Source organism: Mangifera indica, chromosome 18 (assembly GCF_011075055.1).
Source record: "Mangifera indica cultivar Alphonso chromosome 18, CATAS_Mindica_2.1, whole genome shotgun sequence".
Lineage (NCBI taxonomy): Eukaryota > Viridiplantae > Streptophyta > Magnoliopsida > Sapindales > Anacardiaceae > Mangifera > Mangifera indica.
Genome location: NC_058154.1, coordinates 688792 through 707111, shown reverse-complemented (window position 1 = coordinate 707111; position 18320 = coordinate 688792). Strand labels below are relative to the sequence as shown.

The following is an 18320-nucleotide window of genomic DNA, read 5'->3' as shown; positions in this document are numbered from 1 at the left end:
ACGCAATGTGATTTCAAAAAGTTAAATTTTCATGGTGTTTGAGTTTAATAATTGAATATTTTTAAGTTTGAGATCGTGATAGAAATTTAGAGGTGTTTGACTCATTAAGCTAATGAACATAAAAAAAAACTAGTATAAATTGATTAAAACGATATTATTTTAATTAATATGTATAAAAATAATATTATTTTAATTATTTTTACTTGATTACATTATTAAGCTAAATATAAAGTTTGATTCAACTTAAATTTAAGACAAATTTTAGTTTAGCTTTCATAAAGTGAATTGAGCTTAAACAATTTTAAAGAGAACTTGAAAGGATAAAACTTAAGTTTAACTCCCTTTAAGTTATGTTGAGTTTGAGCTGAGTTTGGCTTGAATACAACCGTAACAGGAAGATGCGTGTTATTATAAATAAGTATTTGAGCTAATAAATTTTCAGTTAATTATGTCAAGTAGCCAAAAGATAAAGATGTTTCATCAAAATGGGTTGTAAATTGAAGTTGGTGCAATTTTACAGTGGAGGTAATAATAAATTTAGGCCACAAGACTTATTCCCACCCAAAGTTTATTGCATGCTCAAACAGATATCTATTAATTATTAAAAATTTAAATATTCACTTATAGATTATTAAAATTAATTGAATCAGTTAAGTTTTAAAAGTAAAATATTTATTTTACTAATATATTAAAAATAATAAAATATTATCTATTTCCCCTCTAGATTTAGAAAATTAATAATGTCCTCTTATGATTAAATTTTAAAATGTTACAATTTCTTTACTAAAGTTTTTTTCTTTTTTCTCTCTCTTTTTCAATATCATCATTGATTGGCTTCACTATCTCTCACCCCTTTCTGGCTCCAAATGAAGATGATCATCTTTGTCTAATGATGAAAACATTTTTCGTCCTGAGACACACCGGAAGGAGAGAGAGAGAGTGACGTCGACCAGTGACAACGTCAGAAATAGGAGAGAGAAAAGAAAGAAAACTTAGGGGAGAAAATATAACATTTCAAAGTTTAATTATGAGAGAAAATTATTAGTTTTCTAAACTTAAAAGGGAAATAAATAATATTAACTAGTTTCAATAATTTTAATCGCTTTTAGGGGGTGTTTAAGTTTTTGATAGTCAGTAAGTACAATTTTGTAAATACAATGAACTTTGGGTGGGAATAACTCTTTTGGCCTAAGATTTTTTATTGATCTTGAGGGAAGTTGCCAGAAAAACCAGCAAGTAAAATTATTCATGTCCAATCTGCAGCAGAAAATGAAATTTCTCCACAGCTTTAATGGTGTGGTTGTGGCAGATTAAAAGCTCATCATGGTCCCTGAATCATATTCAGTCCAAGCATTAGAAATCAGAAGGAAACAAACCCCACATTGCTATGAAACATTTAAAATATTTTTTCCTTTCTAAATGTTTTGAAAAATTAAAGAAAAATGGATTTTCTTGATGAGACACAAAGCCACCTTGTTTTCTCTTCCATTAACTGGAAGAATTCTCTTCTTCACATTAACAGTGGAATCAGATGCTTAATTATTTTGGCTTTGTTCCTCTCTCTCTCTTTTTGGCTAGGACCAACCAAAGTGTACACCATACATCTCTGCACAAAATTTTCGTTCTTACCAACATAAACGTTTTTCTTCAAGTTTTTGCTTTTCAAGTGTCCCATGCTTCTCTTTTTCTTTATGATTTAAAGATCAAAATTATATGATTATTATGGTAGAAAGCTGATAAGGACCGATTTATTGATTTGATCTAAAGCACTCTTTTCATTTAGTGTCAAACTCCAATATTCTGCTGGAAAAGTAAAATGGTTTCAATATTTTTCATATATCCTCGGAATGTTAATAATTTGCTTTGTATGTGGATAATGTATCATTTTGGAGTTGGTAACAGGTCGTCATTTACAGAATATTCAGATTTCAAGAAGAATTGAGAATTTTTATATGACAGTCGGGATGACAGTTTGACTCTTCAAACCGGGTTTTCAGTTTACTCCTCTCTAAGTGGGGAGTGGATTCAAAAACGGCTAAAATATATGTAAACATGATAAGACAGAGATGAGAATAAATATTTCTCTAATCTATTTTTTCATCTAAATTCTTAAATATTGAATCATTATTAAAAATTTTAAATTATTATAAATACATATTAACATTTAATAAAATATTTCATGGAAGAGGAATAGGAGGAACATTTTTCTGAGGAGACAAAGGAGGGAAATGAGAGAAATTTTTTTTTATAGAAAAAGAAGAAGATTCTTTATTATTAGAAAAAGATTTTTTCTAAAAGGATAGAGATATGAAATTAGGGTTATATTGCAAATCTTAGGCCCGACCCAGGTGTATCCGGGCCTAGAATGCGAGGCCCATTAATTGTTTTGCCGTCAAATCCTTGGATGAGTGTGTATTGGTCCAAGACTACTAATCCATAGAAACAGAAATTTATACTCAGGAAATTCGACGTGTGTACGAGCACTCGCTCTGTTTCCTATTAGAAAAATACTAGATGCTCTGATTCTTATAAGAATAATACGAAATGTACAAACTCTTCATACAACGAATGTAGAGCAAAGTAAATAGATGAGTCTGTACAAAAAGTTAACTGAAATACTCAATTATTCTATATGAATGATGTAAAAGAATGCAATCCAAATTCGAAATTCAAAAGAGTACTTTTTGTGCTACTGAAGCACTTAATGTTTCATGAAAAACAGATATTTCTTCCTACAGAAGTGGAACTGGCTAAAATTTCCAATTAATAATATGATAGAATGAATCAACAACATACAGACATGCTCTTCACACTATACATATTAAAATCCTGTGATTTTTACTTCATCCCTTTTCCCTCATCTTCATTCAAAATGCGATTCCGAAAATCACTTACCATTCTAGGTAAACCCTGTCTCAAAGAGATTTTCGGCTCCCAGTTCAGCATCTCCTTTGCTTTACTAATATCTGGCTTCCTCTTAGAAGGGTCATCAGCTGTATTCGGCTTGAATTCTATTGTCGCACTAGGATCAATTATCTCTTTGACCACCTATATGATAGCAAGAAATGAGGATTTGAAATTGCCATGTGAATTATGGAAAGAAACTTTAGTCTTTGCTTGAATATTGGAAATAATTAGGGATTAAAAATGCTATAATAATATGATGAAGAGTGCAGATTTAGAATAACAAAAATTAAGCTAAAAATTGAAATAAGCAGCTTCAAGAAGAGGCAAACCTCAGCAAGCTCTAACATGGTGAATTCTCCAGGGTTACCCATGTTGAAAGGACCCACATGCTCACTTTCCATTAATGCCACCAGTCCCTCCACCTGTCGTTAATAAGGTCCTCAAAGATGTTAGTTCAGTGGTTCAATTTGACCGTTTATGTATAAGCAGGGCCTAAATTTCTCCCAAAATTAGCAAGTTTATCCTTTCTTTCTTTTTGGATTCACTTGATACATGCAAAGGGACAAATCAATCACTTGCTGAAAGTTACTTTAACAGCACCATACAAAGTCAGATTTAGTATGGCAATATCAGCCATGGCCGCTAATTGCAATACATGGACTTCTATTTTCTGTGTTTATGAAATTGAGACATACTAATATATGGTTCTAGATTTCATTCACCCATCTGAAATTTTATGCTACTGGCTGTAGTTTGGATTTCGTTAAGAAAATTATAAGATTAGCCACTCAACATGCTGGTGCTTTCATATCGTGCCTCATTATAATATATCTAGTAGGATGAAAGGAAAAGGAAAGGAAGGAAAAGGGTTAATGAGTAGGACGAAGATTCATCTTTCCATTCATTGGCTGGTAGGATGGAAGGGGAAGAGAAAGAAGATGATTCAATTACTCTGATCATTATTGCTTTATGTGGAAAAATATTATATATCACTTTACACCGGAAAATTTTATGTAAGAGTAGGAGTATGATTATAAAATAATTTTTCTTTTTAATAGATTTCATCTTTCCATCCAACTTCTATATGAGATTTGAATTAGTCAGAGGGATGCACACATCCTTCCCATTCCTTCTCTTCAGTCCTCCCCAAACTAATAGGAAAAATGGTTTGTTTCCATTCTTATTCCTTTCTCTCCTGTCCTATTTCCTTCTTACTGAATTACAGGTTCAAGGTTAAGACACACTGAAATCAGGGAGTATTTTGTCACCCAAAGAAATCCTCACACTTATGGGGTGGTGTCAATAAAAAGAGAGAAACTACTCTACCATACCAAGTCCGACACATATTGGAAGCTCCGTGTCTGTTTCCCATCACCATAAATGGTCATTGGTTGTTTGCGGATGGCCTGCACAAAATAGATAAAGTTCTCTTTCAACATCACATGACCAATGTTAGCATTGCTCCACAGCTTAAAGCCATAAAAGTTATTAGAAGGGAGACTGAACCTGAGAGACAAAATTGCTGACAACACGTCCATCATCTAGACACATGCGAGGCCCATATGTATTAAATATACGAGAAATACGCACCTGTGGAAGCCAGACCTAACTTTAGCTCCATTGGCAGATAATGACAATCGATAATACAAATGTAGTAAAGTGACACAATGGCAAAGATCAGCACTAAAACCAGAACACATATCACTTTGATATTCATGTTAGAGCTCAAAGAACTAGAATGAAAAATCCATGGCATAGGTAACTGAGTGGTAAATCAAAATGATACATTTGATACTTTCACAAGGACACACTAAATTGCAATTTTTTTGCCAGTTCACAAATGTTAAGGAGTTTGCCAGCACATATAGATAAGCTTGCTCAGATCTGTTGAGAGGCAGGCCTAAATCATAACCTTGCTGTTTTACTTAAATGACTGTGTTTCTCTATAATTAAAATCAATTATTTCTGTGTATTAATTACATGTAGGAATATTTACCAAATTATGACCGTATTTGCTTGCTTTTATAAAAACCATAAGAAGTAAAGCAATGCTTTGTTAATACGTTTAAATTCTCTAACAAATATAAATGGTACCCTCAAATAGTAGTTCATATTTGAGGCAATGAAGATACTGCTACTCAAACCTTTAGCACTTTATAAGCAATTCTGTGTTTCTTAACCTTTCCAATTTTTACCAATGCCACTGTAAATTGAGATAGCTAACTAATCACATCTACTGTGATTTTTCACGTCATATCACTAATTATATTACCTTACACAAGCTTTTAAGTAAAATTTCCTTAATAAGATTAACTTAGCCACCAGAGTCATGCACATACTTGAATTTCTCGCGTATGCACTGAAGAAATGCATTTTGGTATATTAGTTGTACATTATAGCCATAACTAAATAATAGAAGCCTAGTCCAACCTCTAAGACTCATCAACTAAAGAGCACACATTACAATTACAGATGATGAAACAGAATCATGCTTGCCAAAATACTTAAATTGTATACAATGTATCATAAATTTAAAAATCAAAACCATTGATAACTATAAAAATCAACAAAGAGACCTATAATGGAATCATACAAAACAACTTCTTTATAGCCGATCATATTATATCAAACTAGACATATAAAATTGCTTGCATTCAAGTAAATAGTAAAAGTAAAAAAAAAAAAATCACCTCAACACCTGCACCTCGATGATAATCCATAGCTAAAGTTTCTGCTGTTCTCTTTCCTTCATCATAGCAGCTCCTCACACCTATTGAATCCAAGCATAAAAAACAAACAAATCCAAATAACCACATTATACCATTAAAGGAAAATAACATATTAATAAATGTGTACTATAAATTCACCAATTGGATTCACATTTCCCCAATAAGTCTCCTTCTGTGGATGCTCAAGTGGGTCACCATAAACCTCACTTGTGCTCGTCAGCAGAAACCTGGCTCCAACTCTCTTTGCAAGTCCCAACATATTAAGGGTACCCATCACATTCGTCTTGTGAATAACACAGTCAAGAATCTCAAATTCATTCTTTTCAGAAATAAATAATCAAATTACAACAAGGAAAATAATTATAATAATAATAAATCCAATAAAGGATATAATAGTCTTGACAGGATTATACTTGTAATGAACCGGAGAAGCCGGGCAAGCCAAATGATAGATCTGATCAACTTCCAGTAAAATCGGCTCAACAACGTCGTGTCGTATAAGCTCGAACCTCGGGTTCCCAAGATGATGAACCAAATTCTCCTTCCTCCCAGTGAAAAAATTATCGATCACAATCACTTCATCACCCCTATTAATTAACTTATCCACTAAATGACTCCCAACAAATCCGGCCCCACCGGTCACAACAATCCTCAATCTCCGCCGTCCGATTTCCGCGGGAACTCTCCCAGTTTTGGCGCCAAAAGCGGGGGGGAAATGCTGCGTGTGGCGAGTGACCGAATTGGAGAAAGCATGAGCGGTTTCGTGTGCGGATAAACGACTAAGAGTGGGTTGGAAAATGAAGAATGTGGAGCCGATCAAAATGCCGACGAGAATGAACAAGAGACGCTGTTCTTTGAAGATGTAGTTGATGGATCTGTGTAGAGATTTGGTTTGCTTCGGAGTTCTAGCTATATACGGCGAGTTTTGACCGGATCCGATCTCATTGTCACGTTTGTGAATCAAGCTCGATTGCTTGTGAAGCTTCATGGATTTTTTGCAGTAAACCAGTAGCTGAAAATTTCAGAGGCAAAGAAGCGTGGCTTCTTGTTAGAAAACCGTTACTGATTTCACGCCGTTACCGGATTCAGTTAACGCAATTGAACGATGCGGTTTCTATTTGGTGTATAACAGTTTCGGTACTAATCCTGTAGATTGTAGATATTGATGTGATCACTTGGCTAAAAATTTCACAAATTATGCTGCCACTTAATTATGAAGAAATTTTTTTTAATTATTCACACTTTCGGTAATTAAAATAACAGAAATTGAAACATTATAAGTTTTGTACACTCTTCAAAGGCAACGGGCCTATAAGTGTCCAGCCAAACTAATAGAATTGAAAAAAAAATTAAGTGCGAAAAAAACTCAAACCCAAGTTTTTAATATGAAAATTTTAATATTTTATTAGTTTTATTAATTTTTAATTTTACACTCTTTATACAAAATTTTATGTTACGAAACATAAAGATAAAACTATGATAGATTATGTATCCATAGTAGATAATATCTTGATAATGATTCAGATTATTCAACTAAAAATGTTATATATAGAATCAGAGTTGCTTATATGTTTTTTTGAGCGATAATGAAACAAATCTCAGTAAAGACGTTGAGTCCCGTAAAGGGATTGTATGTCATATCATTAGACAAATCTCATATTAACAAAATACAAAAGAGATACTGAGTCTATTTGTGTATCATATATCAATTAAAGATGAAAAGATTTCATTGGCTAAATAAGTTATGAGCTTTTCAAATTATTAAAACGTGTTTTAAATTATAAAACTCAAAAATAAAATTATGATAAAAATTATGATAAAAAATATATTTAAAATAGATAATATCTTGAGAATGCGTTGAATTATTGGATTAGCAAGGTTACGCATAAGTGTCATTCAACTCATCTGTTTCAGTTTGTTGATTATTGCCATCTTTTGCTTTTTTGCGTAGGTTATGCTTTCTCTCATTCACTACTAAAGAAGTTTGTTTGAACTACAACGACAGCCAAGGATGCGAAGAGGGCAATAGAGTTGAAGCTGACTAAAATCTGGAGCAATTTTTGCTTCTCCAAGAGAGACATGAGGAGGAATATGTGCAGGGTCATCAGCATACTGGCCTGGGACACTGAAGATAGCAGCAAATGCAACTGTAGCAATGCGGACAGCAACAATTGTGCTGGAGTTGATAGCATTGCTCAAACCTTCTGTATGCATTTAGTTGAGTCTCTTAGCAATACCCTGGATATGTTTCTGTGTTTAGCGTGTTTGCACAAGCTGGTCATAGACCTCATGCTTTATTTCGCTTACGGTTTGCTTGAGTTCTCGAGCTGAGTTAGTTGTTGGTTGCTTGATGAATTTAGCAGACAGCACTCCATGTTCCTGTAATATGGCTCCAATTTCAGTGATCGGTTTCTCAGCAGTGGAAGGCACTAGTCAAGATAAGAGACTATGACTTATGATGATTCTCACATTCAGTTGAAAGACAGAATGGACATACTAGTGTAAGTTGAAAGAAAGAATGATCTTAATTATAACTATAGACAAAAGAAAAAAAATGGATTTTAATCACCTGCACCCGACCCTTGCGGGTTGCTATATGCAAGGCAGTGTTGCCCTTTTTATCAACCATGTTTAATAAAGAAAGATCTATCTTCACCAACTCATCCACTAGGTCAACACTCTGTCCTTGAACTGCCATATGGAGAGCGGTCTGGCCCTTCTTATCGTCCCTCGTTCCAATTCCAGGTTCTTTACTCGAATGGGCCTTCACATCTCCAGATGCCCTTTCCTTGATGCAGAATGCGGGGCAGTTTTACCATTGCTTTTAGCCATGGTAGCTATGCTGCTACCTTTCTCCAAGAGGAAACTAACTGCCGGCTCTGTGAGGCAGCAGTGTGTAAAGTTGTCGTGTTTGAGGAATCAGAAGTCAGTGAAAGTTCAGGAATTACCTCCATGAAGACCTTCAATGCCTCTGTAACATAGTATGAACAAATATTAGAATAACCAGATTCAAAGAAGATCTGTCATTAAATAATGACAAAAGTTAGAAAGCGACAAATAAAAAGGAAAGGAAATACTGGGATGCTACCAGAAAGTCATAAAGATTGGGTACATTTGCAATATTTCCATAGCATCAGATGAATTTTATGCAATAACATGAAGCAAATTGCAGATATATTACTATTATAACAAACTCTTTTAGAGAAAACAGAAATTCAATAGAAGCTTACCCAAGTTCCCTTGCTTTATTCGCCAAAGAAAAAAAAAAGTTCCCTTTCCTTGCAGCGATGTAGAATGCATCTTAGCCAGTCCTTGCCAGTAGTAGATCCTTTTTGAGCAATGGTTTTCCAATATTCACATGCTCCTGCATGGCAGCTGAATGTGCTGCATTCTTCCCATTTGATATTGTTATATGTATAACAATCTAATATATTTGGAGAGCAATACATTGACTACTATTGCATGTTCTTTAGTTGCTGCAGTTATGAGTGGAGTTGCATTTGATTGGCCAACTGTTTTGATAAGGCTAGGATCATGGTCCAACAGCACCTAGACAATGGTTGCATCAAGATTGTTACTGAACTGAAGTTTCCAAATTTAAATATATAATCTGACCAGCAACCAGAATGCATACAAGAGTTTGGATGCATTCAATTCTAACAACAATGGAATGACAATAACTAACAATAGATTGTTTTGAAAGATAAACTAGGAAAATTGCTTCAGAAGAGCTTGTGTAGCTGTGAAAACCAGTGGGTAAAGCCTCATTGGCCCTCTTAACATAATAATCAATAACAGAAATGTGTAAACTCAATAAGTAGGCTTTATATCAACATATAGCCTTGCTAAGAAACACCAGGCTGATGAAGTTAAAAATGACACAATTACCTTCATGGCCTTGACTGGCAGCAATATACAAGGTATAATAGCCAAGCGGTTCTTCAACAAAATAGTCTCCTCAATTATATGCTGCGACAACTTCTCTACAACAACAAAATGTTCTTTATAGATATGGCCATGGAGCTTCTATATTTAGCACATCCAATGTCGCTGCTACAATATTTCAGAATGAGAATGAGGTTGGGCCGGTAAGGCAAACCTCGGCAGTTCTTAAGCGGCTTCCTTAGCAAATAAAAGAGGAAACGCCAAACCTGTTTGAGTTTATGTTGGGTCTCATGTTTCTTATTTTGTCCACTGCTCATATTTGATGCAAAGGTTACATAACTAAGATCTTTGGAGAGCAGCACACTGACTAGTACTGCATGCCTTTTAGTAGCTGCAGATATAAGTGGAGTTGCATTTGATTGGCCTACTGTTTTGATAAGGCTAGGACAACAGCACAAGAACAATGGCTGCTTAAAGATTGTTATTAGACTGAGGTTTCCCAGTTTAAATATATAATCTAACCCAACAACCAGAAGGCATACAAGAATTTGGATGCATTCAGTTCCAACAACAGCAATGGAACGACAATATCTAACAATAGATGTTCTTGTAAGATAAACTAGGTAAATTGCTTGCTTAGCTACATCAAGATTGTTACTGAACTGAGGTTTTCCACTAAGTTGACGCCTCCATAGATGTCATCACTAGATATTGAAGACTGAAAGCTCCGGCCAACACCCAATTTGAGAGACAAAAGAGGAGGGGCTTGGCTATACCAAAGGAGCAAATTTACTTTAGCTTCTGCACTTGTTTGTTTCCTTCTTCAACTTCTTCTTTCATTATGTTCTTATACTCCTAAGATCAGCTCTTCTTCTAATTACTTTAGCCTGTCTTTTTATTATTTATCCAAATTTAATAAAAATTAAGCTTTCTTGATTGTGATGTCCAATTCTTACGATCACCTAAAGTAATATGAATATGTAACTACTAATTTATCAAGCTTATATGTTAGTCTCAAATTTGCCAAATTTTCATCAAGATCCAGAAAGTTGTATTGTGTATTCTATACGGGTTGTGGCCTTGTGATTTCAATGAGATCAGTTACAAGTAATTCTTTTTAAATTACTTGTAAGAATTAGTTGAAGTCTTATACAATGTCATCAAGTTTCAACTAATTTTGATGTTGCTAATCCTGAAAAGTACTTTTGCTAATGTTTTCTGTGTTGCCAGTTAATTGAGAGTCATATTTCGAATCATACAATGTTATATGTTGCAAGCACAAAATAAACAAAAACGACAAAATTTTTGTAAAATATATTCAATTAAATGAATGAAATTGTTTCTTTACACTTGAACAGTATTCTTTATGGCATATCTCAATAAACATAACAGAAAATCAGACATTAGAAGCTCTGTACAATCTCCAAAGGCAATGAGCTCATAGAATCTATAAGAACTTATTCATCCTCTAGGAATAACTCCTTATAAAACTTATTATCCAACTCATCCAAGAAAGTTGCCAAGTCTTCTCCATTACTATTAGCAGGGTCTTCATCTACACTTGAATTTGAATTAGTTTCAGTCTTGCTCATACTTTAGAAAGGGGATTGTAAATGTTCTTCATGATCCCATGGGAATAGCACCTTATAAAACTCATCATCATTCAACACATCATTCTCCAAACCTTCTCCGCTTCCTTTAGAAAGAGACTTTTCATCAATGCTCAAGGGATCTGAAACAGCTACAACTTCTCCTTCAACTCAACACTTGAACCTGTAGCAGTTTCAAACTTGCTTCCACGACCATCATCAACTACACGGAAGGAAGATTGTACTTGTTCTTCTTCAACAAATAAATCTCCAAGGTCAGCCCAATCAAGATCATTAGTCACACCAGGAAAAATCACTTCTAGAAGAGATAAATTTGCTGCATTGTCTTCAATAACATCATTATTATTCACAGGTGTTGTGGCTTCTGATTTCACCTGTTCTTGATAATTTTGTGCCTTGAAAATTTTATTTGACCCAAGATTCTCATCAAAATTTTCAACTTCATTCAACTTCCTCTTCTTTTCCAAACCCTTTTTCTTAGCTGGTCGATCATTCTTTCGAATTCGACAGAGAACATATTCATCATGACCCGACAAAGAATATTCATGCATTATCCACCCTCCGTCATGTTCTGACCCTTTATTTTCGTATCTATATCTTTTTTTGGACCCGATTACCTTCCCGTTGGTTTGAATTTCCTTTGCTGCATCCTCACCCATCCAAGAACCTGAACCGATTCTCCTACAAATTCTTTTGCCATTACTGGACTTTTTCTTCAAGACAGTGAAAAAATAAAGATCTTCATCATCACCTGAATTTCTCTTATAAAACTCCCATATCTCCCAAGGTTCCTGGGAACCATAGAGATCGCAATCTTTGATATTGAAATAACGGTACAATGGTAAACCACAAAAAATCTTGTGGTGCAAGTAATGGCCAATGAGTTCATCATCGGTAGGACGAAACTTTAAGCCAGGAAAAATCATAGTGAAGTTTTTCGGGAATTGCATGGAAGCCATGGAATCAAAATACGAAGGGAAGGATTGGATGGGCAGGAAAGAAGGAGGTCGTTGCATCAGATAAGAAGCTGGAGGTGAATTATGCTGTGCTGGATGAGGAAAATTGAAAGCAGGACTTTGTGGGAATTGAGTTTCTTGAGAAAAAGAAAATGGGTTTTGCATCGTGAATGTAAAAGAGAAGTTGAGACTGAGTGACAGACAATGGACCCTTGATCGCAATTTACAGACATCTATTTCAGAATGAAACTCGGAGAAGTGGGTGATTAATTTTACAAATACTTTGCTTAATTACAAATTCTGATTTAAATGATTTATTTCATCTGGAAATCAAAACAGGAAAGTAATCCTCGCCGGTTACGTGGAAATCAAACGGCCACTTGAGAATCTTGATTTCGAATCTGAGATTGGCGGGAAATCATTGGGCTTGGTTGGCCTCTATTTACTTCCTCATTCCAACGGTCCTGTAATTAAAGAGCAACAGAAAACAAACATTAGTCACGTGATATATATTAAAAAATATATATTAAATTAATTAAACTAAGTTACATAACATCAAATTAAATAACTAAAAGTTGAACTCATAAATGACCGCTACTCAACGATGCCGTTTTGTAACCCAAGTTAAAGTAGTAGTTAGAATTTGTATAGTCTTTTTCTATTTTAAAGCTCAATTTCTCCCACTTTACATTAATAATTGGGTCAGCATCCTCCTAACGTCTCTTCAAGTCTTTATTAAGAACAACTAAACGACAGTGATAGATTCTGGAAATGATGCATATCACGTTAGTCAAATTATGTTTCAAAAAATTTAATTTTTTATATTATATATTATTTATTATATCGTATCATATGATATATTTTTTAGATAATAAAAAATTATAATTGAAATTTTATTATTTTAAAAAATATTACACACAGTCTTAAAATTTCCACCATTATCATATCATTCAACTTTTTATTGATCTTGACCGCACTTAATTTCCACCATTTTCATTGAATTTCAGTGCAAGAATCAGCCAATAGTTCTTCAATTGCCACCGCCAAAAACAATCATTTTTTCTCGGGTCCAATTTTCTTTATTTATGGAAGGGATTCAATTTGTTTTTTTTGATCAAATTTATATTTTATTATATAAAAATAGGTTTAAATATTTTTTTCTTAAAACTGATGCAAAGAATTTAAGGGTAATTTGACATTGGCCAAAGGATTTGTGACCACCTAAAGTTTGATATAATTTCAAACTTATATGTATTAATTTTTAAAAACCCAAAGTTTTATCTATGAACTAAAATTTGTTAAAACTTTCGGTTAAATATAAAGACAAAACTATCATTTCAACAATAACATTAAAAAAAATATGTTTTATTATATTTTTCTTCTCAGATTTTAAAAATTAACAACTTCATTTATGTTAAAAAAGATCAATCTTTAGCCATTTAATGTCGATCTTTACCTTATTATACAGATTTGAAGCCCAACGGGAAGAGAAAAAGATGGTGGAAAACTGATCGACAATGAAAACAAAGGTGGCCAGTTGATACGAAAAAAACCTAAGAAAAAAGATAATTTTTTTAACTAAGAAAAAAAAAATTTGCTTTATTAAATAATTATTATAAAAAATTTTAATATAATAATTTATATTTAAATTTTTAAGATTTTATAAATAAGAGTTTGACGAGGATATACCAAATTTTAAATGTGAATAAGTCTTTTGGCCTCGAAGAAACATGTAATAAACTAATCGGGGTGCTGCAACAATTTCAAACGACACAAACAATTGGCGTTGAAATTGTAATTCCCCAGGAAATGGCTGTAAACAGTGCACCAAACCAAATTGATGTTACTTGAAAGCGTGCACGTTGAGAATTGAAAGATAAAACGGCGGCTCGTATCGTATCCCATTGAATTTGAATTACCGAGTGCAAGATAATTAGAAAATTATTTTTTTTCTGAAAAATTAATAAATTATCATCTATAAATAATAATATTTTAGAACCTTCCGTTTCACCGTGACGACAGCTGTTAATTTTGACTAATGAGCTTTCTACTTTTTCGTATGAGGACTGTCATTCTTTTCACGTCTCGTTCCATCGGAAAATCAAAATGTCTTCTGCCATTTTTCCACCATTTAATTTCTTTTGTTTTCTGTTCATATTTAATTTCAAATATTGTGATATTCTCTTGCATTTTTCCACTGGAATTTCGGACACAACACACGATGATAGGGCCTTTAGAAATGACAGTGACAGACAGACTCAATAAACGTCAGAGACGATTACTCAATTTTATAATTTAATATTTTTTATATTTTAAAAATTAAAAATATTAAAATAATTCTTCAAATTTTTATTAATATTTTTTAGATTTCATTATTTATTAATTTAATCTTTATATTTTTATTTTTAATTAATTTTGACTATATATTATATTTTTGACTCTACCACTTTCATCCATGTAAAACGTCTAAGGTTACCAAAACAACTAAAAAAACCGCAATCTCATTATAATAATATCATTTGCCGGAAAGAAAAGGTGTAATAGAATAATATTAATAAGTAACCATCATAAAATTGTTAAAGAAAATTATGTACGACCAAAATTAGTAGCAGATTGGATATTAAAATAATATATTATTATATAAATAAATTATTTTAATTAAAAATAAAATAATATTTAATAATAAAATAATATAATATCTTAACACTTAATTCTGATATTTAATTTCATATCTATGTAATATTACTTAATGTTATTGATAAATTCATTTATATTATTCTTTAATAATAATAATAATAATACCAAAAAACTATATACATAATTTTATATATAATTTAAGTATATAAATAATATATCTTTATATGATTAAATTAGATAATTTACTAGGTACACAAATAATATATTATCATATAATTAAATAATTTTAAATTAAAAAATAATATTTAATCATATAATGATATATTATTTATATAATTAAATTATATATTAAATATATATATATATATATTGTATTATTAATAATGATTTCCAACATTAAAACATAAAATATATATACCAATTTCATAATAATAATAATAATAATAATAATAGAATAATATTATTTATATAACTTTTATAAATAATTTTATGTATAAATAATAACACATTATTATATTATAAGGTAGGATTATTAAAAATTAAAAATAAAATAATCCTTAAATATATTACAAAACGTTTTTATTGATAATAATAATGCACCCAAACTCTAAGCTTTCAACAGCGAATGCCGCCGATGGTGAGACGACGAAGTAGAAGACGAACCCGAACTTCCAGAAGCATAAGTCGTTCCGAAAAAAAGGTCCGACAAATAATTTCCCACGTCTTCAGGACAAAATCTGACCACCATCCCGCCGTTTCTTTCTTCTCTCACTATTAACATATGCTTATCGTAGAACTCCCGATATTTCGCCACCAACTTTCTCCCAATCGACACTTTAATCTCGTCTCGTAATTTCGGGTCAGCCACGATAAACGAACTCTGTTGCTTATGCGCTTGCTCAAAACTGGACTGAAAATTTTTTAAATAATCTTTCGCTTGGTCCGGTGTAATCGCCGCCGTTGGATTATCCGGTAACGATTTGGAAACTTGGTCCCAGGCGACCCGCTCGTAGTTGGCGGCGAACTGTCTTACTTTCGCTTCGTGCCGGTGAGTCCATTCCTCGCCGAGGAGATGTTGGAGATTCGATGTACGGACTTTTGATACTACGTGCTGAAGATTGTTCGCCAAGAATAGGTAAGACAAAGAGACGTCCTTGTAAAGTTCTGCCTTGGTATCAAGTTTGCAGAGAAGAACGAGAATGAGCCAAGCCACGTGTAAGGTTATGGCCGGCACCTGACCGTCGGTGGATTCTGGATTGTCGGAGTACAATTCGGGAAAAGATGATTTCGCCGGCGGAGGCCAGTCGGCGAGGATATCGGTTAGAACGTTGCTGTAATCGGCAAGGAGAGAGAGATAATTCATTGTTTGGACAGTTAAGGGATGAACTCCGCCGCCTGCGACTTGGAATTTCGACGATTCTTTCTGTGTTGAAGACTCGAAATTGGAAATCATAGCACGGACTGAATCGCTGAGTTTGACGAGTGAATTGAGGGCCTGTAATCGTACGTTGGAGATTGATTCGTGGGCGAAGATTGATTCAATCTCCGGCCAGTTTTCGGCCATGACAGTGTACATACCAAGTAGGCGGAAAATTTTCTCTGGAGGCGATTTCTTGGTTTTAGCGACGAGTTCGGGGAAACGGAAGAGAAGCATAGCTCCTTCTTTGGAGATATCGCTGAAGCAAGATTTTTTTATGTGGTCGGAGGAGGCGAAGACATGGTCGCAGAGGATTTTTTCTCCATTGAAGAGTGTTCTCATGGCGATTTTCACCGCGTCTAACCAGTTGCTGATTTTAAAGTCAAGAGTTTCCCAGTCCATTTTGTTGATTTGTGAATTACTGACTCGGTCAACCCCAAGTCGATAAATGCCTTCATCGATAATGGATTTGCGTATGACTTTGTAAATGCTGATGCATTCTTTAGCATAGCCTGCAGAAATCATGCAATCTGCAATGGATTTCAAATCCGCCATAGCTATTGAAGATACTTCTTCTACTTCGGTGATAAAATCGCCTGCTACTTGAACATCATCGTCTTCTGGTGAGCCATCGTCTTCATAATCTGAAATGCTCGATCTGGCCGATCTTGATGATCTCGTAGAGACTGATTCTGGGTCCAAGTGGGCCCGGTTGATAGAGAGGATCTGGTAAAATTCTTTTTGCAGTCTCTTCATGGCAATTTGCATCAAATTTTGAGCTTGTATAAGTTTTTCCGAAGCTGAATCTTCTGAAACTAACAAATGCATGCCTTTCTGTAAATCGTTAATGCACTTCAAGAACTCCATGGCTTCTCTCTTATCCTCGTAAAAGAGAGAAGTCACTCTAGCAAACGTCGATGAATCCGGATCCCATTTCGTGATCATTGCAGTCGCGGATTCGAGGTTTTGCACCTTTGTAGATTCAGAAAAGCAGGGACGATTTGTTAATCGCGCGGGATAAGCCCTTGACCGACGGGGGATAGTCAGCAACGACGTCGTTCTGGGTTCAAAGCAAATGCTTCTCATTCCTTTTCTTGGCATTGTGTACGTTAATGTGAAAGTTCTGCTTGTTTGCCTGGAAAAATAAGTGGAGCTGAAACTGTTCCCGAAAGAAAAAAAATTAGGGTGGACGTACGTCACCGTTTCTTCTCTGCAATCTATAGCAGCGACTTTGGACTTCTGCGGGCGTGATATTTATAGACGAAGGGTGGGCGTACGGCACCGTTTCTTGATTACGAACGAAGTGTGCGGGCAGGCTTTTGACTTTTAGTCGTGGAATGCTCTTTCAGCGGTACACGTACAATTCTTGTAGCTTAAAAATTCCATTAGAAAAAGATTACCGGCGTTGTAACGATGCAGCAGTAACTCCTTAGTTAAAGATTCAATTTTTCGGCTATGCATTTTAAAACTAACACGATTCTCTCCTTGGAAAATTACAAAAAAAACAAGTCAAAATTCTTTAAAACTTAATTTTCAAAGGCCAAAGGACTATGTCCCACCCAAACTATGCTGAAATCTTCAAGTTTTCTTATTAACTTTAAAAATCTCATTTACCCACCCCATTAAACTTAATTGAGTCTATTGGTCATATCATTTCCTCCCCCCCCCCCAAACCCTAAAAACTAACACTTTCTCTTAACATAAGTTTTTAAAAACTTTATTTTTTCCCCTAGGGTTTTCAAACTTCAGATCCAATTTTTTCGACGACGATCAACAATCTTCAAGTTCCTACTCTTCCTCTCTGATGACCCCTCATTCCTGTTGTATACTTCAGATGCTGTATGACATCGTCTTCGATGAAGACGACGCGTCTTCTTCTCTAACGAAGAAAATAGTCCTCGTTTAGAGACGAAGACGACGTATTCGTTGACGACGAAGACTCTTCGTCGACGATGAAGATTCTTCGTCGAAGAAGAGTTTTCGTTGTCAACGAAGACGTCGTCTTCGTCTCTAAATGAAGACAATTTGTCTTCGTCATAGACGAAGACGATTCGTCTTATTTGACGACAATGTCATACGACCAGAAAGAGGAGATGCCGGGGAGGAAGAGATATCGCCTGGAGATAGTCAGTCGTTGCCAAAAAATTCAATCTGAAGGTTTGAAAACCCTAGGGGAGAA

General features: G+C 34.1%; 3 protein-coding genes and 1 pseudogene across 3 annotated transcripts; all 4 read right to left on the bottom strand.

Annotated features, from left to right (window-relative positions):
• Nucleotides 1-2606: 2606 nt before the first annotated feature.
• LOC123202502 (UDP-glucuronic acid decarboxylase 1-like) lies at nucleotides 2607-6708 on the bottom strand. The gene is made up of 7 exons (XM_044618464.1): nucleotides 6028-6708; nucleotides 5775-5922; nucleotides 5598-5677; nucleotides 4414-4497; nucleotides 4239-4313; nucleotides 3237-3329; nucleotides 2607-3048 (listed from the first exon to the last, which is right to left on the bottom strand). The coding sequence occupies exons 1-7, from the start codon at nucleotides 6622-6624 to the stop codon at nucleotides 2839-2841; spliced, it is 1287 nt and encodes a 428-aa protein (XP_044474399.1). The 5' UTR covers nucleotides 6625-6708; the 3' UTR covers nucleotides 2607-2838.
• Nucleotides 6709-7600: 892 nt separating this feature from the next.
• LOC123202216 lies at nucleotides 7601-8985 on the bottom strand (annotated as a pseudogene).
• Nucleotides 8986-11262: 2277 nt separating this feature from the next.
• LOC123202215 (NAC domain-containing protein 41-like) lies at nucleotides 11263-12252 on the bottom strand. The gene has a single exon (XM_044618046.1). It carries the CDS (start codon nucleotides 12250-12252, stop codon nucleotides 11263-11265), a length of 990 nt encoding a protein of 329 aa, XP_044473981.1.
• Nucleotides 12253-15325: 3073 nt separating this feature from the next.
• LOC123202501 (exocyst complex component EXO70H1-like) lies at nucleotides 15326-17357 on the bottom strand. The gene has a single exon (XM_044618463.1). It carries the CDS (start codon nucleotides 17240-17242, stop codon nucleotides 15332-15334), a length of 1911 nt encoding a protein of 636 aa, XP_044474398.1. The 5' UTR covers nucleotides 17243-17357; the 3' UTR covers nucleotides 15326-15331.
• Nucleotides 17358-18320: the final 963 nt, after the last annotated feature.

What these genes read in the sequence shown, in the direction of transcription:
- LOC123202502 (XM_044618464.1), bottom strand. Translation starts at nt 6,624, where the DNA reads ATGAAGCTTCACAAGCAATCGAGCTTGATTCACAAACGTGACAATGAG. An exon ending in GGGAAATGTGAATCCAATTG is followed by an intron (nt 5,678 to 5,774) that starts GTGAATTTATAG and finishes TGGATTCAATAG; the next exon opens with GTGTGAGGAGCTGCTATGAT. An exon ending in ATCGAGGTGCAGGTGTTGAG is followed by an intron (nt 4,498 to 5,597) that starts GTGATTTTTTTT and finishes TGGCTTCCACAG; the next exon opens with GTGCGTATTTCTCGTATATT.
- LOC123202215 (XM_044618046.1), bottom strand. Translation starts at nt 12,252, where the DNA reads ATGCAAAACCCATTTTCTTTTTCTCAAGAAACTCAATTCCCACAAAGT.
- LOC123202501 (XM_044618463.1), bottom strand. Translation starts at nt 17,242, where the DNA reads ATGCCAAGAAAAGGAATGAGAAGCATTTGCTTTGAACCCAGAACGACG.